A 19,030-nucleotide genomic window follows, 5' to 3' on the forward strand; every position below is an offset into this window, starting at 1 on the left:
TGGGTATAAGAGGCCAGGCCTCAGAAATACAGTTAGAGCACCTCAGAACGATACCTTCTGTCCGTTTCGTTGTGTTCTCCTCCGGAGAGAATAAAAAAAACCTTGTTTCCTGCTTTCCAGTCTCCAGCGCCTGCCTCTTCATTGATTTAAATAACTAGGGGGTCACAGAGGCAATACCGCCGGGCAAATATCGATTGTCCCCGACCCGATTGAACTTTTTACACACAGACCCCTCAGCACTCGACATCCTTCATGGGATAGCTCGCCTCTGGCTCCTGGTCATCCTCGACATCTCCTGGTCCTCGTGGCTGCAGAGTCAAGCATCCCTTCTTTGCACCTAAAGCACCCGACATCGGTGGGCATTCGTCTACCGAGCCCCTGGTCACTTTGAAGTGACCCAGCCTCTGTCCCCTCTGCTTTCAGGTTCCTTCCATCCAGAATCCAGGCTTGGATTGCACCAGACCCTTTTCACCTACACGGCAGCAGTACATCTTTACTTCCTTCCATAGAGAACAAGAGTTTCAGACGCCACTTCAGACCTATGCACCAGGGTTCCCTGGGTAAGGTAACTTCGATACTACGATATCCACGGGTGGGGTGACTCTTTAAGCTCTTAAGTTAGAAGGGTTTGCTCAAAGTCCTCCTAGAAGGGTCCTTAAACTTTAACTTTGCAACTTTGACTTTCGCATTGGGGTGGAAGGAGCACGCAATCGTGTTTCCTCACTGCACCCGTCCTCCGTGGGTCTCCTGTGTCATCACCTTGTGTGGTTCCTTGGGTTCCCAGTGATTCTACATGTTCCGGGCACTGTGTCTAGTCAAGTCGTGATTGTTATACCACTATTTTAGTATATAGTTCGGTCTCTACCTGGAGCCCGCTGTGAATTGTGCTACTTACAACTGTTCTATTGATCCAGTATTGTGTGCTTTGTGTTCTAACCTCGTGTAGAGGATAGTAGAGAGTGATATATTAATAAATACATATTTTTATATAACTACTTTGTAGTTCTCCTTCATTTAGTCATTCAGGAGGTGATATTCTGGTAAAACAAGCTGCTTTACATTCCTTCAAGATTAAGCCTGAAGGCTGCTCTCCATAGCTACCACTAGGATAGCTTTCATAAAGTTATCTTTGACCTCATACATCATAAGGGTCGTGTGGATTGGTACAGGGTGCCCACTATAATTAGTGGTCAGCATATACCAGGCCACTTTCTCACATACATTATGAAACCTCTATTAGTTAATGCACTTCAGAGGTCTGTGTGTAACCAGAGAGACACAGAATTAAATCTTCGTTGTTGGTGCAGTGGGGAATAGTGTATTTTTAGTGATACGAGGTCACAGCTTGTGACAGAAAGCACTACGAGTATGTAAGTTATTATTTTATATAAGCATTGCATTACACACAGTAAAATATAGACTAATACAAAATAGTTTTACAATAAATCGTGCTTCCAAAATGTTGATTTTAGTAATACCAGGGAGAATGTAATTCATTTTCTTTTTTACCTAACTGTCCCTTCAACACCTCCTTAGGGGTACTAAGGGCTGCTGTGTAAGTACAATTAAAAGCAAACAATTCAGTTGTTAACTCTTTGCACTACCACTGGAAAGATAAAAAAATCTTTGTCATCACAAAGCTTGGTATGATTCACCGGGTCCCAAGCACCCTTTACACTTGCCGATTAACTAATGGGGCACATTTGTATTTCTTTCAGGCGAGCAGGCACCCTGGCACAAAAGCTTTTCACAGCACAGGAGACTCAGCTGAAACATTTTAAATTATGGAAATAAGCTGTGCCAGGATGACTGTCTTTTTTCCAAAACTAAAGCAAATGTTTTAGAATCCAGGCAAAGTGAGGCTGGGGAATGCGCGACCCCCTTCCCAGGACTCCAAAGCCCCCCTGGGTGTCGCACCCTGCAGATTGAAGACGCCCTAGCCTGTCTTCCCTATGCATTGCGACACTTTCTGCCTTGGCTCACATTAGCAGGGAGCGCCTCCAGGCCAGCGCGCATGACGGTTCGGGGGATTTCCATCTAGCAAAATCTCTTTTTGTTATGTATGTACTTCATTTTTGCAGTTTGGAAAAGTTTTTCTGAATTGAAAAAAGGCATTTACAACTCATACTGAATCGCAATTGGGAAGGAGCGTTCCTTCCAAATTGCAAGTCGAGTCAGTGTGGTGTATATAAATTGCTTGTGACCACAATTCCAGACAGAAACCATCAATCAGTTACCAACTCCCAAGCTGGGGTGGTAACTGATTAAACAAGCATTTGCAATGCAATAGGTCTCGCATTCACATGATTTTGAGCTATTGGCATTGTAAATGACAATGCCTTATATTTATGTTTTGGGTTTTTAAAACATAAATAGAAGGCATTATTAGTTCCAATTCTAATAGCTTAAAAACACAATAAACCTCACCATCTATACCAACAGAAAGTGCACTTTAGATATATCAGGTGGAAGAGCAAACACCCCGAATGGCGCAGATGAAAGCATCTTAGAATGGACCTGCTGTAGATCTATACGTTTTAACCTGCTGGTGACATGTTCATATCCTATTGAGAAAGCTCAGTGCACAAGCCAACTCTGGGGCAGTCAATCAAAAGCAGCCACACATGTCGACTTCGCTCTTCTCAAGAAACTAGGAGATGCTTGGACTTTGCTTCCTGATGTGGGTACAAGATATGTGTACGGTGTAGGTAAAGGCTCCGAAGCCTTGTTTATGGGCCCTGTTTCAGAAAAGACAGTGACTGCCGTTTCTTGGAGAAACCCCTGCCTTGTAATGCATTCTAGGGTGCATGCACATTCTTGATTTGTCTAACAGTTTCTATAGCTTGCCTTATTGTTAGTAGTATCCATTCTGTCTTGTTCATAGCCCACACAACAACCACCGACACGCAGGCCAACACTAGAACCTAACATTACTACCAACACGCCCACCTCACTCCCTCACCACAACAATACAGGTCTAACCAAGAATGCATGCTACCAAACAGCAACCCCTGTTTGACAGGCTTTCTCAATTCACTTCCTACTATGCTTAAAAACGTATTTAATCCAATCACCCATTTAATTCTGTCCCCTTTGGTTTTGCTCTGTGACAGGAACACCACAATGGATCCCAAAGCCTAGACCACATTCAATCATTATCCAATTAGCATTAACCCTAATGTCCAATGACTACCCCATGTCCCACCAAAGACACACCACACCACTAAACAATCATCTCACATTCCCATGCAAACCAGTTTAGGAAGTTAAGCAAGATTCTCTACTTACACCTGACTGTGTTGCCAACTTCTGATTTAAAATCTAGAAACATGCGTGACAATAACGTTTGGAAATCACGCCACACTTCCAATCATAAGACTACGCCGATCATTGAGAACTGATCTAAGGATGTCACAGTGAAATCCACATGACACTTGATCTTACCCTGAACACAACCTCATGCAGACCAACAGATCGCTAAAACATAAAGTGGGCATGGGAGAGAGAGAGGTAGAAGAAAAGCGTCCTACCTCATCCACCCTCACTTTCTATGCATATCATCATTCCTAAGGCATCTACACCCGGACTAGCAATTTATTTATTACTGTTTATGAGATGATTTTAGTAAAAAAAAACTAGGGTCCAAAGTTAACACCTTGTAGTATAAACCTATTTTCCCCGCTTGAGAATCATGGACTGCCTCACAGACGTCTGTCAGTGAATGGCTACCTGTTCCCTGCTGGTAAACTATTTCAAAACCAAAACTATCAACTCAATGACAAATCAGAACACAAAAATGTGCCAATTCAGTTCTCCCCCGACACTTTCACCCTTGCACACTCAGCTAGAAACCAAGGTATACATTTCAAGAGGCCTGACCTTTGAAACCTTCATCAACTCTCTACCACCGCTTCTAGAGAACTCCTCATCTGCACACCCTATTGCATATGGTCATAAAACGAGTTGGTCGGCCAGTTCAAAGCAAATTGGACTACTTCAGCAGCCTACACGCTGACCTTTTCCAAGTCCCTGCTCCTTTCTCTGGAAACAGTTATAAAGTCTGGAAAAGGAATTCTCTCTAACCTACCTTAGCATACCTCAAGATCAAGTTATGTAAATGACCCGGGGGCTTGTTGAGACCTTTTTTGTCCATCCAGCAAGAGCACACCGACCCTCGCTCTGAAGCCTCACTCACTCTTCACATCTGTCATGATGTCGTTGTCCCTCCGTAGCCCGTGCTGCACCCCCGTTGTTTACATCATACCGATAGGTTTAGGTACTCGTGAGAGGGCGGGCTGCAGAGATCTTCTCCGATGTTCATTTGCTTCGAGCCTTTAGAACCTGGCATGGGATTGGCTAGATGCATCTCTGCAGGTTGTTAATTGGCTCAAGGGTCCCGCGCACTAGCACAGGGTCTATTACTCATCTCCTCCCCGCAGTGGGTGGTTACCGATGCACTTTTGGAAGGCGCATGCCCGGACCTGCAAGCCTCGATAGACCGGCCCTTGCACTGCAGGCAGCCGGAGCGCATGTTTAGCCGCCATGCGGCCAGTGGGCACACAGTCCAACTCCGCCCCGCAGCGCCTTCCCTGACGCCATACGCTGCCATTGAGGAGGATCCTCCTCCCGCAGACCGGGTGAGTGGGGTATTTATTTATTTATTTAATGTGTTTTTGTATAGCGCAGACTTTAGCCGAAGGTGTCAGAGCGCTTCACAATAGGAACAGAACTAATACATGAGCATTCTCTATTTGTGCCGATGAAGGCACAGTATCAATGTTCATTTCTTGAGCGGACCCGCCATTGCGGGTCGCTCCAATGATAGGGCGACAGTGAAACTGCATGCTGGTTTGCCTGCGGGACAGGAGATGTGCGCGTGCCGGTACGTGCACGTCCACAGACCCCAATCGCAGTGCGTGCACCGGTCTGTACCACTTGGAAGCCAAGAGGATCACAATAGGTCTCGCTGGCGACAACGCTTTCGCGCTGCAACGCCAGGCGAGACCTAAGAATGATGAAGTGGTCCCTTTGGACACCTTCCGGTTTGCAAATGGGCTTACAGCTGAGCGGAGAGTAGGTAGTGGCACAGAGAAGCACTGTCTGCTCCTACTGAAGTTTTCCAAAACAGAAAACCTTTATTTTCTAAAGTACACTGGCTGCTTTAAAAATAAATTCCACTTTACAATGCAATCACAGGGACCATCCCTATGACTGCCGCTAATTACAGCTGGTTGCAAATTGCACCCTGCTTAATGAATATTAATTAGGCAAGTTATTCTGAAACCCCCTGCAAGTCATTACTTTGTGAACCGACCTATTAGTACATAGGTAAGTTTGCAAAAAGTCAGCACACATTTTGTAACTGCTTACAGCAAATCAAATCTTAGTATATCTTGCCTTTGATGTGTAATAATTCAGTTTACCTTTAAGCTGTAAACTAGTCCATCATGAACTAATTTCAAGCACTTCATGAGCAGTGGAATGAAACACAAAACATCCAATAGCATGAAGTGGGAGAGAAATAGTTCTCAGGGCGGAAGCAAATCCCACTCTATATATATTTTTAAGAACTGTAACAGCAGGTTATGCAGACAGCTGCATTATTGAACTATACCTAAACTTTGTCTACAGGGATAGCACATTACCTGCACCGCAGCTGAGATGAAGAGAAACGAAGCTGTAAGGCTGAGGTATGGCCTGTTGGTCATAGAGAGTCGGAAGCCTCTAAAAAACGAAATAACTTTCCCAGGGCGTTTGGCATAAGGATCTAGGAAACAAAATATTAAATGAGGTTGAGAAATGTTGGCCAACAGCTAGTACTCAACAGTCACCTCTAATGGAATCATGTCTTACCTTCCTTCTCTCTCACGCCAATGAAGAAAACCGCCGTGCACACAAGGTACATACCCCCGATGATGCCAGCTGCCATCATGTACACAGCTTTCTAAACAATAACAGAAGACCATGTTGAATACACTTAATGTTTACTCCTCCCACTTTGCATAAATGTCCAATTGTATTCAATAAACCCAGTGTCTTGGTAAAGACGGGACACTGCCTCAAATCTGGGGAAATAACAAGGGAACAAATACAGTGTACTTTTTTAATAATTCTGGCATTTCCCATTCCATGTACATTTGTGCTTGCATAGTGTCTCAATGTTCTTGATTTACACATAGCCTTAAGCTTTCCAATGACAACAGAGCCAAGTATGTGTTCTCAATAAACTTCAGACTCTTTAAAGCGTGGCGGCGAGAGTTCTGCTGAATCTACCAAACTTCTGCTCTGTTTCCAACTCCATTAGGGAACTTCTATGGCTTCCCATCGGGGCACACATTCAGTTCAAAGCGCTTTGTTGGGTTCACAAGGGACTACATCAAGATGGCACTGGTACCCCTGAAAATGTATCCTGGCCAGGAACGGCTCTTGATCAAAACGCCACATGACACTTGAAGTAATTATAGAGCAAGAATCAATATCTTGTTTATGGTTCAAGATTTTCATTATTATTATAGTAAACAATGGGCCATACGTATTACACTGGTCGGGACACCAGGGAAGCAATAGAGTTTTCAGTGATCTTCTACAAGATGATAATACTGGAAGTACATATTTCACACCTAAAGTGTAGAGTTGATCAGCTCTAATTTGTATACAAAGGATTATAAACTAGGTTGTATGTTCCTTTCTGTATTTTGACGATGCTGCAGTCCTATTGTCCTGATGAATTCCCCAGATCAAGAGCACCTAATACTGACGTCAGAAACATATCAACTACTTTGAAAGCAGTGCAGCGCCGTATGCCCGACTAGATATGCCTTCATTTCTTAATGTTGTGATAGGACGTTGACAATAAAATATGTTGGATGAATCTTCCATTACACTGTTATACCCTACCGGCCCCATGGGTGAGGTATGATTCTCAATTCCAAAGAGTAGCTTCTTAACTGATAGACGTTCACTGCAGACCACCATCCACAGATAGGCGCGAACTCAACAAGGAAGCATGCCACATATGCGGGTCAGAATCTAACATCCTGAAAAAGAAGGGACCTCCCAGTCCAGCGAGGCATGTAGAACCTACGCCTAGAAAACATCCAAATAGGTTTTGATCATAATCATTTATTTACAAGGATGATGGTGCTCTAGATTCATATGATCCATGTGTATTGAGGCCTGATCACAGAAATTTGTAATTCTTTTAGTGGCACTGAAGATACCCAAATATAGGCAAATAATGATTTACTGATTGTTAAAATCCACTTTATGAGAATATGTGCGGAAACACTAGACTTTGTTTTGGCAATTATTTACTTTCCACCCACACTGTCCAACACTGAAGATCTTGACCGTTGGCAAAATGCATATTTTATATCTCATACTGTAAATTAATCAGATTATTGTGGTAAGCACCATTTTTAATTCAATGAGAATTTGCTCCATCACTCATAAACCTCACGCTCTGGTTAGTACTGTTGGGTCATTATGTAACTCTGAATTAAACATCCCATACTTGCTCATTGATTGCAATTATTATTGCCATGGTTGTCTCACGCAAATCTTTGCATGCTTAATGGCTCGATTGACAGAGGCAGGCAAAGCAAAGAGACCAGACCTTTTAACCAAGGTAGTAGAACCCTCAATCAACGCTCAAAGTTTTCTCTGGTCACCCTATTTGAGAGTCGTAACTGCCTAAAGAGTGACTTCCTCCCTCAGTCTTTCACTCATCCAGATAGAAGCTTACCAAGCAACCTTGACAACTTCTCTTATCTAGATTGTGACTAGATAACTATCTTTAACTTTGTTTAGCTCTGTGGTGTTTTCTTTTTCCTAGTTAGACACTATGGGGCCCATTACGATGTCGGGCGGATCGCCACTGCCATGGAGGCGGTGGCGATCCACCCGACATCCATGCCGGCCTGCCACCCATTTCCCCCCGCCATTTTACTATGGCGGGGGGACCGCGGAGGACAGAAACACCGCCCGCTGCTTTTCCGGCCGGGGCGGAAAAGGGTTTATATGGTGGCGGTGTCTATCATACACCGCCAGCCATATTAGGATTGGCTTAAAACAATGCATGCGGTCTTCACTTCGGGGGCCCCCTGCGGGCCCCCGGAGTGAAGCACACGTGGGGGGTGCACACCTGTCATACCCCCTTGCATTTCGGTGCCTGCTGCTTTGTGAATGCAAATGCATTAGTTCATTTTTAGCATTGTGGCGGGCGGTGCTGAGTGCACCGCCCGCCACAATGCTAAAAATGCAGGATGCACCCGCCACAGTGGCGGGCGCATCCTAATACCCCCACGTGGCGATCCGCACGACATCCATGCCCGCCCGCCACCCATTTCCCCCGCCATATTACTATGGCGGGGGGACCGCGGAGGACAGAAACACCGCCCGCCGCTTTTCCGCCCCGGTCGCCTTGCGGCCGGGGCGGAAAAAGGTTTATATGGTGGCGGTGTCTATCAGATACCGCCAGCCATATTAGGATAGGCTTAAAACAATGCATGCGGTCTTCACTTTGGGGGCCCCCTGCGGGCCCCCGGAGTGAAGGACAGGTGGGAGGTGCACACGGGGTGTACCTGTGGTACCCCCCCTGCATTTGCATTAACAAAGCGGCAGGCACCGCGCGGTTCCTGCCGCTTTGTTAATGCAAATACATTAGTGCATTTCTAGCATTGTGGCGGGCGGTGCTGAGTGCACCGCCCGCCACAATGCTAAAAATGCAGGATGCGCCCGCCACAGTGGCGGGTGCATCCTAATACCCCCACCGGGACCCCCGCCCTTACGGCGGGCGGTCCCAAACACCGATAGGATGCCGCCATCCTAATGGACCCCTTAGTTTTAAACTTTGATACAGGATCTCATTCTATGAAGGGTGCAGCTTCAATTTGATAACCCAGACCTGATACATATTTCTGCCATGCTTGGTGAATCACTCTTCCAAACCAGCAGGGCAGCCAGTCTTGTGTAGGACCAGGAAAAAAGAATTAGTGGATTGTCACTGCTACCATGGAGACGGACAGACACACACACACACACACATATGCACGCAAACAGACAGACACACACACAATCCACAACTCCCATTTCAAGGGACAACATGTTGAAAAGTAAGTTTATATACATTTTCTATACCTAATCTCTCATATATATATACCTTCAAGGTACGTCAATGTATTGTGGAGTTAAGAATAGTAAATCCTTAACTTCCTCTGTACACTTACCTTTCAATATTTTGTCCCAATACTGTGGTAACGATATTTTGTCCCATGAATTCGTAATCCCCTCCTGCAATCTCACACACACATAGACACAAACCCATGTTGGCTTGCGGATGGTTTCCTGCTTCCTTATTTGAGTTTTTAAAAAATAATCATAAACTGTATTTATAACAATTGAGAAAATAGAAGCATACATGTGTTTAATTAATTAATGTCTATGCCGAGTTTCTTTTAAATATCTTTGTACAGTTTTGATAGCTGTACAAGGCTTTACAAACAAAAACATGAATTTATAGAGGGTAACAATAACCCGCTGACTATATATGCAAGTTAGTTACAGTGCCAAAATAAACAATGTAATCTTCTCAATATAAAATCACTTCATTTGTTGGACCAGAATCTTGTGCAGACATTCCAGGGATATTCCTCATCTACTCTAATCGCCTGATTATGAGCCAGGTGGTATCTCTGGATGGGATACCAGTCTGCCTGATCACAAATGACCTGTGACCCGATCTTACTAGTTAGAAATTCCAGCTGGCAAAACTGCATGAGGCTTTGGCTACTACAGAAGCCAAGCCTCGCCCCCGGGCCCTGACAAGCTTGTCCTTTGATAAGGGATAGCATTCTATGTTACCCACTGCCAAACCCATTACACTCCTCAAAATATGGACTCTAATATAGCCTTAGAGCCTGCAATAGCGGACTCTACCGGCCATTAGAACATTCTGCCCCTAGAGGGCGTAATGTTCTAATTTGTAAAAACAAAGACCTCACAGTGCCACATCTGAAAGCTTCGGACTTCATTCTGGTGCACCATCCTTCCGTTCTTGAAGTTGTTATAAAGTGTTAGGATGAATGTGCTTTAGAGGCATCTAGGTCCCTCTCCCACATGTCTATAGCTACTAGATTGAGAGCAACCGGGCCCTCTCAGGTCCCTTCACCCACATGTAACATGCTTGCTACTACTGGTGTTGCTAGTCCTACCGCCTGACAATCTCTCTTGAAGTGTCCCACCTTGAGGCACCTAAAACAGGTCACAGCCTTGGACTTGTAAGAATATCCCTGTCTTCGCTTCTCATGATGCTTGTTCTCAGACACACCATTACCATTCTAATTTTTCCTGGGCCCTCCTCGAGTCCCATGGGAATGACCCTGGCCCTTACCCTCTGGTTTGGAACCAGTCTGTTGAGAATTCCTTTCACCTTTGGCTTGGAATCATGCTTCTAGCCTTTTGTGAACCATAATAGCTAACCAGATGTCAGCCAACACTACAAGTTTCTCTAGATCCCACTCTGTCAAATCAGACAGGTATTGCCTATGTCGGACTCCTCCTTGAGTCGCTCTGTCACCATCAACCGGTTCAGGAATTAAAAGACCTTGGCCTCCATCCCTCTCATGCATTCATTCCGATCACATAATACACCATGAATCCTAGTCTCAAACGGAACACAATCCGCTCTCTAGGAGTCTCTTAACCTATGAAGGTATGAGCTAGCTGCAGCCCAATTCGTCTAATCAGAGCCACCTTAATTCATTGATAGACCATCTGGTACACCACAGGCATCCATCCAATGAGAGCTGTCCCTTCCAAAGGAATGTACCCCATTAAGGTAGCTGCTTTAGACACCCCATTCAAGGCCTGAGCTTTACAAGTGACCTCAAAGCTCACAAACCATTCCAAGATGTCCTGGCATTTCACATACACATGCCGAAGATCTCTTGGGATCTGGCCACAAGCTGGCATGAACTGGATGTAGAGACACTTATCCCAGATGTAGTTGGCATTGCTGCCATCCTAAGTTTCCATCTATAAAGGGCTATCTTTTCCCTTTCCAACTCTCTTTCCTTTTCCTTCTGTTTCTCCTCCCATTCTCTTTGTTTTTTCCTATATTTCTCTCTGCTTCTCCTTCCTCTGTCGCAGTTTCTCTTGATAGGCTCATTCATCTTGTCTTTCTCACCTCCTCTTCTCTTGCTCCTAGGGGGCTAACCTTGAACCTCTCCCACCTGAACTCTCTGGCCCCCACTTCTTCCTCAGCCTTAGCTTTTTGGAGTTCAAGCTGCAAACTCAGGGTATCTGCTAGACTCAACATACCCACGCAATTTACTCCTGGAAGAGGTTACAGTGGCACTCTAGAAATTGAAGGTGTTGTACACACCGGAGGTATTCTAGAAACTAAAGGTGGTGAGTGTCTTGGTGAAACTCTGAAAATGCATTTGGGGACACACTATGTGTGTGTCTGGGATAGATTTGTCCTAAAGGGATCCTACAGCTGACTCCACAGTGCTTTCCTCCTGGGCGCTTACCATGGTTCCCTCCCCAGAGTCAACTACGCCTCATCCCTTTCAATCAATCAATCAATCAATCAATCATATCATTTGTAAAGCGCACTACTCACCCGTAAGGGTCTCAAGGCGCTGGGGTGGGGAATGCTGCTACTGCTCGAAAAGCCAGGTCTTGAGGAGTTTTCTGAAGGTCAGCAGGTCGTGGGTTTGCCGTAGGTGGATGGGGAGGGTGTTCCAGGTCTTGGCGGCGAGGTGGGAGAACGATCTGTCGCCTGAGGTCGCTCTTCGGAAGCGGGGGACTGTAGTGAGGGCGAGGTCGGTGGAGCGGAGCTGGCGGGTGGGGGTGTAGAAGCTGAGACGTCTGTTGAGGTACGTTGGTCCGGTGTTGTGGAGTGCCTTGTGTGTGTGGGTGAGGAGCTTGCAGGTTATCCTCTTGTTGACCGGGAGCCAGTACAGGTCTCTCAGGTGGGGTGTGATGTGGCTGCGGCGAGGGATGTCGAGGATCAGGCATGCAGAGGCGTTCTGGATGCGTTGGAGTCGTCTCAGGAGTTTGGCCGAGGCTCCTGCGTAGAGGGCGTTTCCATAGTCCAATCTGCTGCTGACAAGGGCCTGGGTGACTGTTCTTCTCGTTTCAGTGGGGATCCACTTGTAGATCCTACGGAGCATGCGGAGGGTGTTGAAACAGGAGGAGGAGACGGCGTTGACCTGTTTAGTCATGGAGAGGGTGGAGTCGAGGATGACCACTAGGTTGCGTGCGTGGTCGGTGGGTGTTGGAGCGGTTCCCAGTGCAGTCAGCCACGAGGAGTCGTCCCAGGCCGAAGGGTTAGATCCGAGGATGAGGACCTCCGTCTTGTCCGAGTTTAGCTTCAGTCGGCTGTTCCTCATCCATTCAGCAACGGACTTCATTCCTTCGTGAAGGTTGGTTTTGGCGGTGTGGGGGTCCTTGGTGAGGGAGAGTATCAGCTGGGTGTCATCGGCGTAGGAGAGGATGTTGAGGTCGTGCCGACGAGCGCCGTGGGCGAGCGGTGCCATGTAGATGTTAAACAGGGTTGGGCTGAGGGATGAGCCCTGGGGTACGCCGCAGATGATCTCGGTGGCTTCGGAGCGGAAAGGGGGAAGGTGGACGCTCTGTGTCCTGCCGGAGAGGAAGGAGGTGGTCCAGTCCAGGGCCTTCTCTTGGATCCCAGCGTTGTGGAGGCGTGTTCGTGCGTGTGGTGACAGACCTTGTCGAAGGCGGCTGACAGGTCCAGGAGGATAAGGGCCGCCGTTTCTCCGTTGTCCAGCAGGGACTTGATGTCATCGGTGACAGCGATGAGGGCAGTCTCGGTGCTGTGGTTGCTGCGGAACCCGGACTGGGAAGGGTCCAGGATGTTGTTCTCCTCGAGGTTGCGGGTCAGTTGATTGTTGACGGTCTTCTCGATGACCTTTGCCGGGAACGGGAGCAGGGAGATGGGCCGGAAGTTCTTGAGGTCCTCTCAGGGAAGGTTGCTGTCTCGAAGGAGGTGTTGATGACTTTCCGGAGATAGGGTGCGATGGATGTGCTGGCTTTGTTGAAGATGTGGAGTGGGCATGGATCTGACGGAGATCCGGAGTGGATGGTGTTCATGATCTTGATGGTGTCATCGTCGTTGATGTTGGTCCAGTAGAGCAGGCGGTTGGTGCGGATGGTGGTCGTGGGGGCGGAGGTCTCAGTGGTTGTCGGGGCGGTCGTGGCGTTGAAACTGCCGTGGATGTCTGTGATCTTGCGGTGGAAGAAGGTGGCCAGCGAGTCGCACAGGTCTTGCGAGGGTGGGACATCGTTGGTGCTGGAGCTGGGGTTGGAGAGTTCCTTCACGATGTTGAAGAGCTCTTTGCTGTTGTGCACGTTGTTATCTAGGCGGTCTTTGAAGGAGGCCCTTTTGGCGGATCTGATGAGGTGATGGTGTCTGCGGGTGGCATTCTTGTGGGCGGCGTGGCTGTCCGGTTATCGTACACGGAGCCAGATCTTCTCCAGCTTTCGGCAGGTTTGCTTGGAGACCCGTAGGTCTTCAGTGAACCAGCTGGCTTTCTTGTTGGTATGATTGTTGGAGGGTTTCTTGATCGGGGCGAGGGTGTTGGCGCAGTCGTTGATCCACTGTCTGAGGTTGCGGGCGGCGGTGTCGGGGTCGGTATGGTCAGCGGGTGGGCTCTGGGCGAGGGTGGTGGTTAGCTGGTCTTCGGTGACTTTGCTCCAGCAGCGGTGAGGCATCTGTTGGGTGCAGTGGTGCGTGGTGGGTTTGTTGAAGGTGAAGTGGATGCAGCAATGGTCGGTCCAGTGGAGTTCGGTGGTATGGTTGAAGGAGACGTGGGGGCTTGCGGAGAAGATGGGGTCAAGCGTGTGACCGGCGGAGTGGGTGGGTGTTGTGACGAGATGTCTGAGTCCGAGGTTGGCTAGGTTGTCGATCAGGGTGGTGGAGTTGGTGTCGTCATTGTTCTCGAGGTGGAAGTTCAGGTCCCCGAGGAGGATGTAGTCCATGGAGGCGAGGGCGTGTGTGCTGACGAAGTCGGCGATGGAGTCGCTGAACTGTGGTCGGGGTCCGGGCCGTCTGTAGATTAGGGTTCCTCTGAGGGTGGTGTTGGGGTCAGTGTGGATCTGGAAGTGCAGGTGTTCGGCGGTGCTGAGGTTGTCGTCGGTGTTGGTCGAGACTCTGAGAGTGTTCCTGTGGACGATGGCGATTCCTCCTCCCACTCTGTTGGTGCGGTCCTTGCGGGTGATATTGTAGCCTTCCGGGATGGTTATGGCTATGTCGGGTGCCGAGGCGGGGTTCAGCCAGATCTCTGTCAGGAAGGCGACGTTTGGGGAGGTTGAGTCGAGTAGGTCCCAGAGTTCAACGGCATGTTTTTGGGTGGAGCGGGTGTTGAGAAGGATGCATCTGAGTTGGTTGGGTTCTTTCCTGGTCGGCAGCATGGTGAGATGGATGCTTGTGAAGCTGCAGTTCCGGCAGGTGAAAGTTCCGTGAGTGCGCTTCGGAGTGGCCAGGAAGCAGGTGTGTGATCGTCCGGTGTTGAGTGCGTGGAGGGTTCTGGCATCGTAGCGGTGTCGGGCGTCATGGCGTTCCTGGTGTCCAGGGGTCCTGATGCTGGGCGCGGTCCACGCACGGACGGGCACAGACGGGCTTGCCTTAGGTGCGCCAGCGGCGCGCCAGCGGCGAGATTGCTGAGCGCGGCCACGCAGCGGCCGCGTATCGGCTTCCATATGAGGGGATGTGGGAGGGAGGAGCAGCTTGGAGGCGGGAGCGGAGCGGCAAATGAGATTGCAGGTGGGCGGGGCAGGGGAATAAAAACAAGTCTGGGCAAGAAAGCAAGTACAGGCACAGGTGAATAAAAGCAAGTCTGGGCAAGAAAGCAAGTACAGGCACAGGGGAATAAAAACAAGTCTGGGCAAGAAAGCAAGTTAGGCACAGGGGAAAAATACAAGATTAGGCAAAAACAATGCAGGCAGAGCCGTGCAGCAGCGTGGGGAGCGACCTGCCTGCGAGCAGGGTCATAGGTCGCTCCTTTCACCGCTGCGCGGCTTCCATATGAGGGGATGTGGGAGGGAGGAGCAGCTGGGAGGCGGGAGCGGGGCGGCGAATGGGATTGCAGGTGGGCGGGGCAGGGGAATAAAAACAAGTCTGGGCAAGAAAGCAAGTACAGGCACAAGGGAATGAAAACAAGTCTGGGCAAGAAAGCTAGTACAGGCACAGGGGAATAGAAACAAGTCTGGACAAGAAAGTAAGTTATCCTGTGTCTCAAAGGGGCCCCTGATTAAACAAGCAAGGCCCTCTCTGTCCCTACTCCTGAGAATCCTCTACCCTAACTAAACCCTGATCTATGGACATGGTGCTGAGGTCTGAACCCATTTCAGAGGGCCACAGGCAAGAAGGAGTTACTGGCCCAACCGTGTGGGCTGAGGCTGTTTACTCCAGATGTTATGGACCTGACCTACTATGGGTTCTGGGCTACGGGGCCAAGTACCCCTTCAGCACTTTATACTCAGTGGTGTCGTGGGTTGAGCAGTGCAAGACTTCTTGGGGTGAAGTAGACACAGGGGAGTGAATACAGGTTCATAACTCAAAATACATGCGGCAGCAATAATTGATTATCCAGTCAAATACTTGCATTTATGAAAAAAGAAGTATTTATGCACGTCCATAAAGTAAAATACGACAATCACAAACAATATAAACAGTCCCCTGAAGTCAGGCTCCAGCGTATCATAGACAGGTGCTTGAGTCCTACTCCCCACAAGCTAGCAGTATTGGTTATTCCCCATTCACTACAGGTGACATTCAGATTAAGCCCCACTAGTAGTCCGAATCAAAGTCTGACTACGGATTTAAAGCCAAAAGTAATCCGTCAAGTTCCCTGAGGGCTGGCAGACTTACCCACACCAGCAGGATCCAAGCAACCAAAGTCTCTGAGCCTCCTCCCTCTGCAGGAATTGAAGCTGCAGTGACTGAATCCAGCCCAGCCAGGCTGCAGTCAACTGTCCTAGAGTTCCTCACACTTGATTCTGCAGCCGCCGGGTGGTTCTCTGTGCTCCTCCATTGTAGGGTAAGTTCCTCAGGTCCTCCCTCCTGTAGCAGGGGTACGATGATCCTGGTACTGGTCCTCAGTCGTGGCTCAGGGCCGGTGGGGTCAACCCAGCAGCTTTGCTCCTCTGTCGATAGTCTCAACCAGATCAAACTTCATATTTGGTCCTAGTTGCCCCCTCTGACATATGGGGTCACCATTCTTTCTCTGCGCATGGGCTCTGCCCCGATCAGCACAGTAGTAATCTTCAAGGTGGCCCCTCCAGGCATAGGAGGTCACCGACTTGTTAACACACACGGACTACAGCCTGATCGGAAAAGCAGCAATTTTCACAGCAAAACCCCCTGGCATACGGGGTCACGACTTGTTACCGCACATGGGCTATGGCCCAATTGGCACAGCAGCAATCTTCATGTCAGCTCCACCTGACATATGGGGTTATTGAGTGCACACGGGCGATGACACGCTCGATTCAGCAACGGTCATGGCTCACTTACTGGTGGTGATCCTCTTACATAAGGGGGTCACTGGCTTTTCCATCCACATGGGCAACAACACTATTGGTGCAGCAGCCATCTCCTCACACCTCACTACGGGGATCTACTCGCTAGGATTCTCCCACTGGACCTTACTCCTTCCAATGATCTCCTCTTCCTCAGAGCCCACACTGGTCTTGGCAAGCAGGCAGGCACTGGTGCTTCAAGATCAATGGAAGGTGGTATTGGATTCCCTGGGTGATGTCCAATCACCCAGCTGGCAAACTTCAGGTCTTAGCCCCCATTCCTGGCCACATGCAGAAGTATTGCAGAGCTTCTCCTCCACGCATTGCCAAACTGACTGCTAGACTTCTGAACTTCACCTTCTTCTTCTCAGTGACCTCTGTCTCTGAATCTGAAGAGCACCCTTTGAAGCTCCCTAAAGAGTCTGGCTCTCCCTTTCCCCAGTATGTCTCACCCAGCTTACAGGAATACAGCAATACATAAATATGTCTGGGGGATTCCTCCACCTTTTCTGCTCATGTTTCTCCATGCAGCCATAGGCCTCTCAAAATGGAACCCAGAGTCTTCCATGTATTGTACCATTTGCAAGCATACATACACCCAACACATGCATATAGCAATTACGCACTGCACAGCACTACATTTTTAATGTACTATACCACTCACAGGCACATATACACCCAGTGCGTGCATAAAGTATTTATGCACTGCACAGCACTACACGTTTATGTACTGTACCACTCACAGGCACACTTACACCCAGCACATGGACTCCACACTTGCACTGTGCAGTACTACATACCAACCCTATGTAGGCCAAGGGTGAGCTAAGTAAACAGCAGAGGCATTTTAAAATGAGTGAGCCTGTAGGCCTCACTCCAGTGACCCAGGTAAAAAGGACCTGTTCACTCCTACTGATCACTACACAGTAAGCTGCCACCACTGTGCTTGTGCTGCTTAACTCCTGATAAAGTCAGTAGCCTTTCACCATTATGAGAATATCGTTATGGGCACCACTCCCGGTCTAAAACAAATGCAATCCATGAGACAGGCCTATGTCATTGTGCACAAGCATCATCTGTGTTTACACACGACAATACAAATCAGCATTAGGGATCTAGATATCAGTACAGTTTTGGCAGATGGGGCACTCAGGGCAGGGATGCACGTCCATGACCATGCGAGTGACTTTTCCATCCCAACAAAGGGTCATCGTGACATCATGTGCAGGACGTCCATTTTTTCTCCGAAACATTTGGGATGATAGGGGAGCACTCAGGGTAAATTGTATTTAATGTAAGTGATGTCAAGTAGGTGATATGAAGATAAACTGAACCAACTTGAAGCGTGTATTGTTGGATTGTTTTTAACCCACTAGCATGCTTTGTCTCCTGCCCAGTTTATAAGTGGCTTGTCGCAGTCTGTGACCCACCTTGCCCGAGCTGTTAAAATGCTTCCACTCTTTGTCTATCCTAAGGGCTTCATAGATATTAGCCAATAATCTTCTGCCCTGTAGTAGTGTTAACATCATAGCCATTCTCTGTGTTTGCTCCGGAGTATCATGAAATGTCAGAAAAATCTTACTAGCAGTTCAGGCTGTGCATGCATATTGTAAGAACTGTCCTGTTCCAATTCCCAACCAAGCTTGTGCCCCGGGGTACAGATGTCCGAAAACCTTGCATCGTCCTCCATCCAAAATACTATTGCATTGTCATTCATCTGATTAAAAGGATAGATACTCCACAAATGCAACCAGACCACAAATGGGGGACGTTTCATAATGACTTTCACCGCTACGTCCCCTGCTTTGCACATCTGTCTTAATCACATATGGAAAGTGTCCTAGTTCATACCTACCCATTATGAGAACATTCTCCTGTGTGCCATCCTATTGACTGTTCTCCCAGTAACTGTTGTTGTCTAGTCAATGCACTGCAGTTGGGACGTTATGTAATATACCTCCATATCAGGAAGCTCTGTCCCCCCCTTTATCTCATGGCAACTTTAAGGTGTCTTACCTGACTTTGCTACATGTCCCAGCCCATTTCAGGAAGACAGGCAATTGGTCTAGTTCTTTGGAAACTCACTGAGGAATAGAGAACATAGACCCTCGGCCAACATAAAGGCAGTATGGCAAAAATTAAATTTTTGTAAGCAATACTCTGCTTATCACAGATAGTGGCATTGTCTTCTACAGTACTGTTGAACTCTTCCGTCCTGGAACAAACCTGTCCATGTTCAGCTAATGCTGAGTTTTAATTTTGGGAGCAAGCTGAATGCCCAGTTACTAGAAACTAAAAGCCTGCGAGGTGAGGCCAAAATGTGGGAAAGCACCATTATCCACTTTTTGAGCCCTCCCAATACGAATAGTTTACATTTTGCCTAGTTAGTGTACAGCCTGCAGTAATACACTGCGTATGACCTCACATATTACATCACTGATGACATCTGAAATTCATGGAAGTGCAAGTTATATTTATGTCAATT

The 19,030-nt window shown here is 47.9% G+C and overlaps 1 protein-coding gene across 1 annotated transcript in view; it reads right to left on the bottom strand.

Moving 5' to 3' along the window:
- MFSD2B (MFSD2 lysolipid transporter B, sphingolipid) overlaps positions 1 to 19,030 on the bottom strand; it is a 320,963-nt gene that overhangs the window by 140,100 nt on the left and 161,833 nt on the right. Inside the window, exons 7-8 of the mRNA XM_078646768.1 lie at positions 5,854 to 5,944; positions 5,646 to 5,767 (exon numbers count right to left, since the gene is read on the bottom strand). Coding sequence (XP_078502894.1) covers positions 5,646 to 5,767; positions 5,854 to 5,944 — 213 coding nt within the window. The remainder of the gene's footprint in view (positions 1 to 5,645; positions 5,768 to 5,853; positions 5,945 to 19,030) is intronic.

This window comes from Lissotriton helveticus, chromosome 6 (assembly GCF_964261635.1).
Source record: "Lissotriton helveticus chromosome 6, aLisHel1.1, whole genome shotgun sequence".
In the NCBI taxonomy this organism is placed as follows: domain Eukaryota; kingdom Metazoa; phylum Chordata; class Amphibia; order Caudata; family Salamandridae; genus Lissotriton; species Lissotriton helveticus.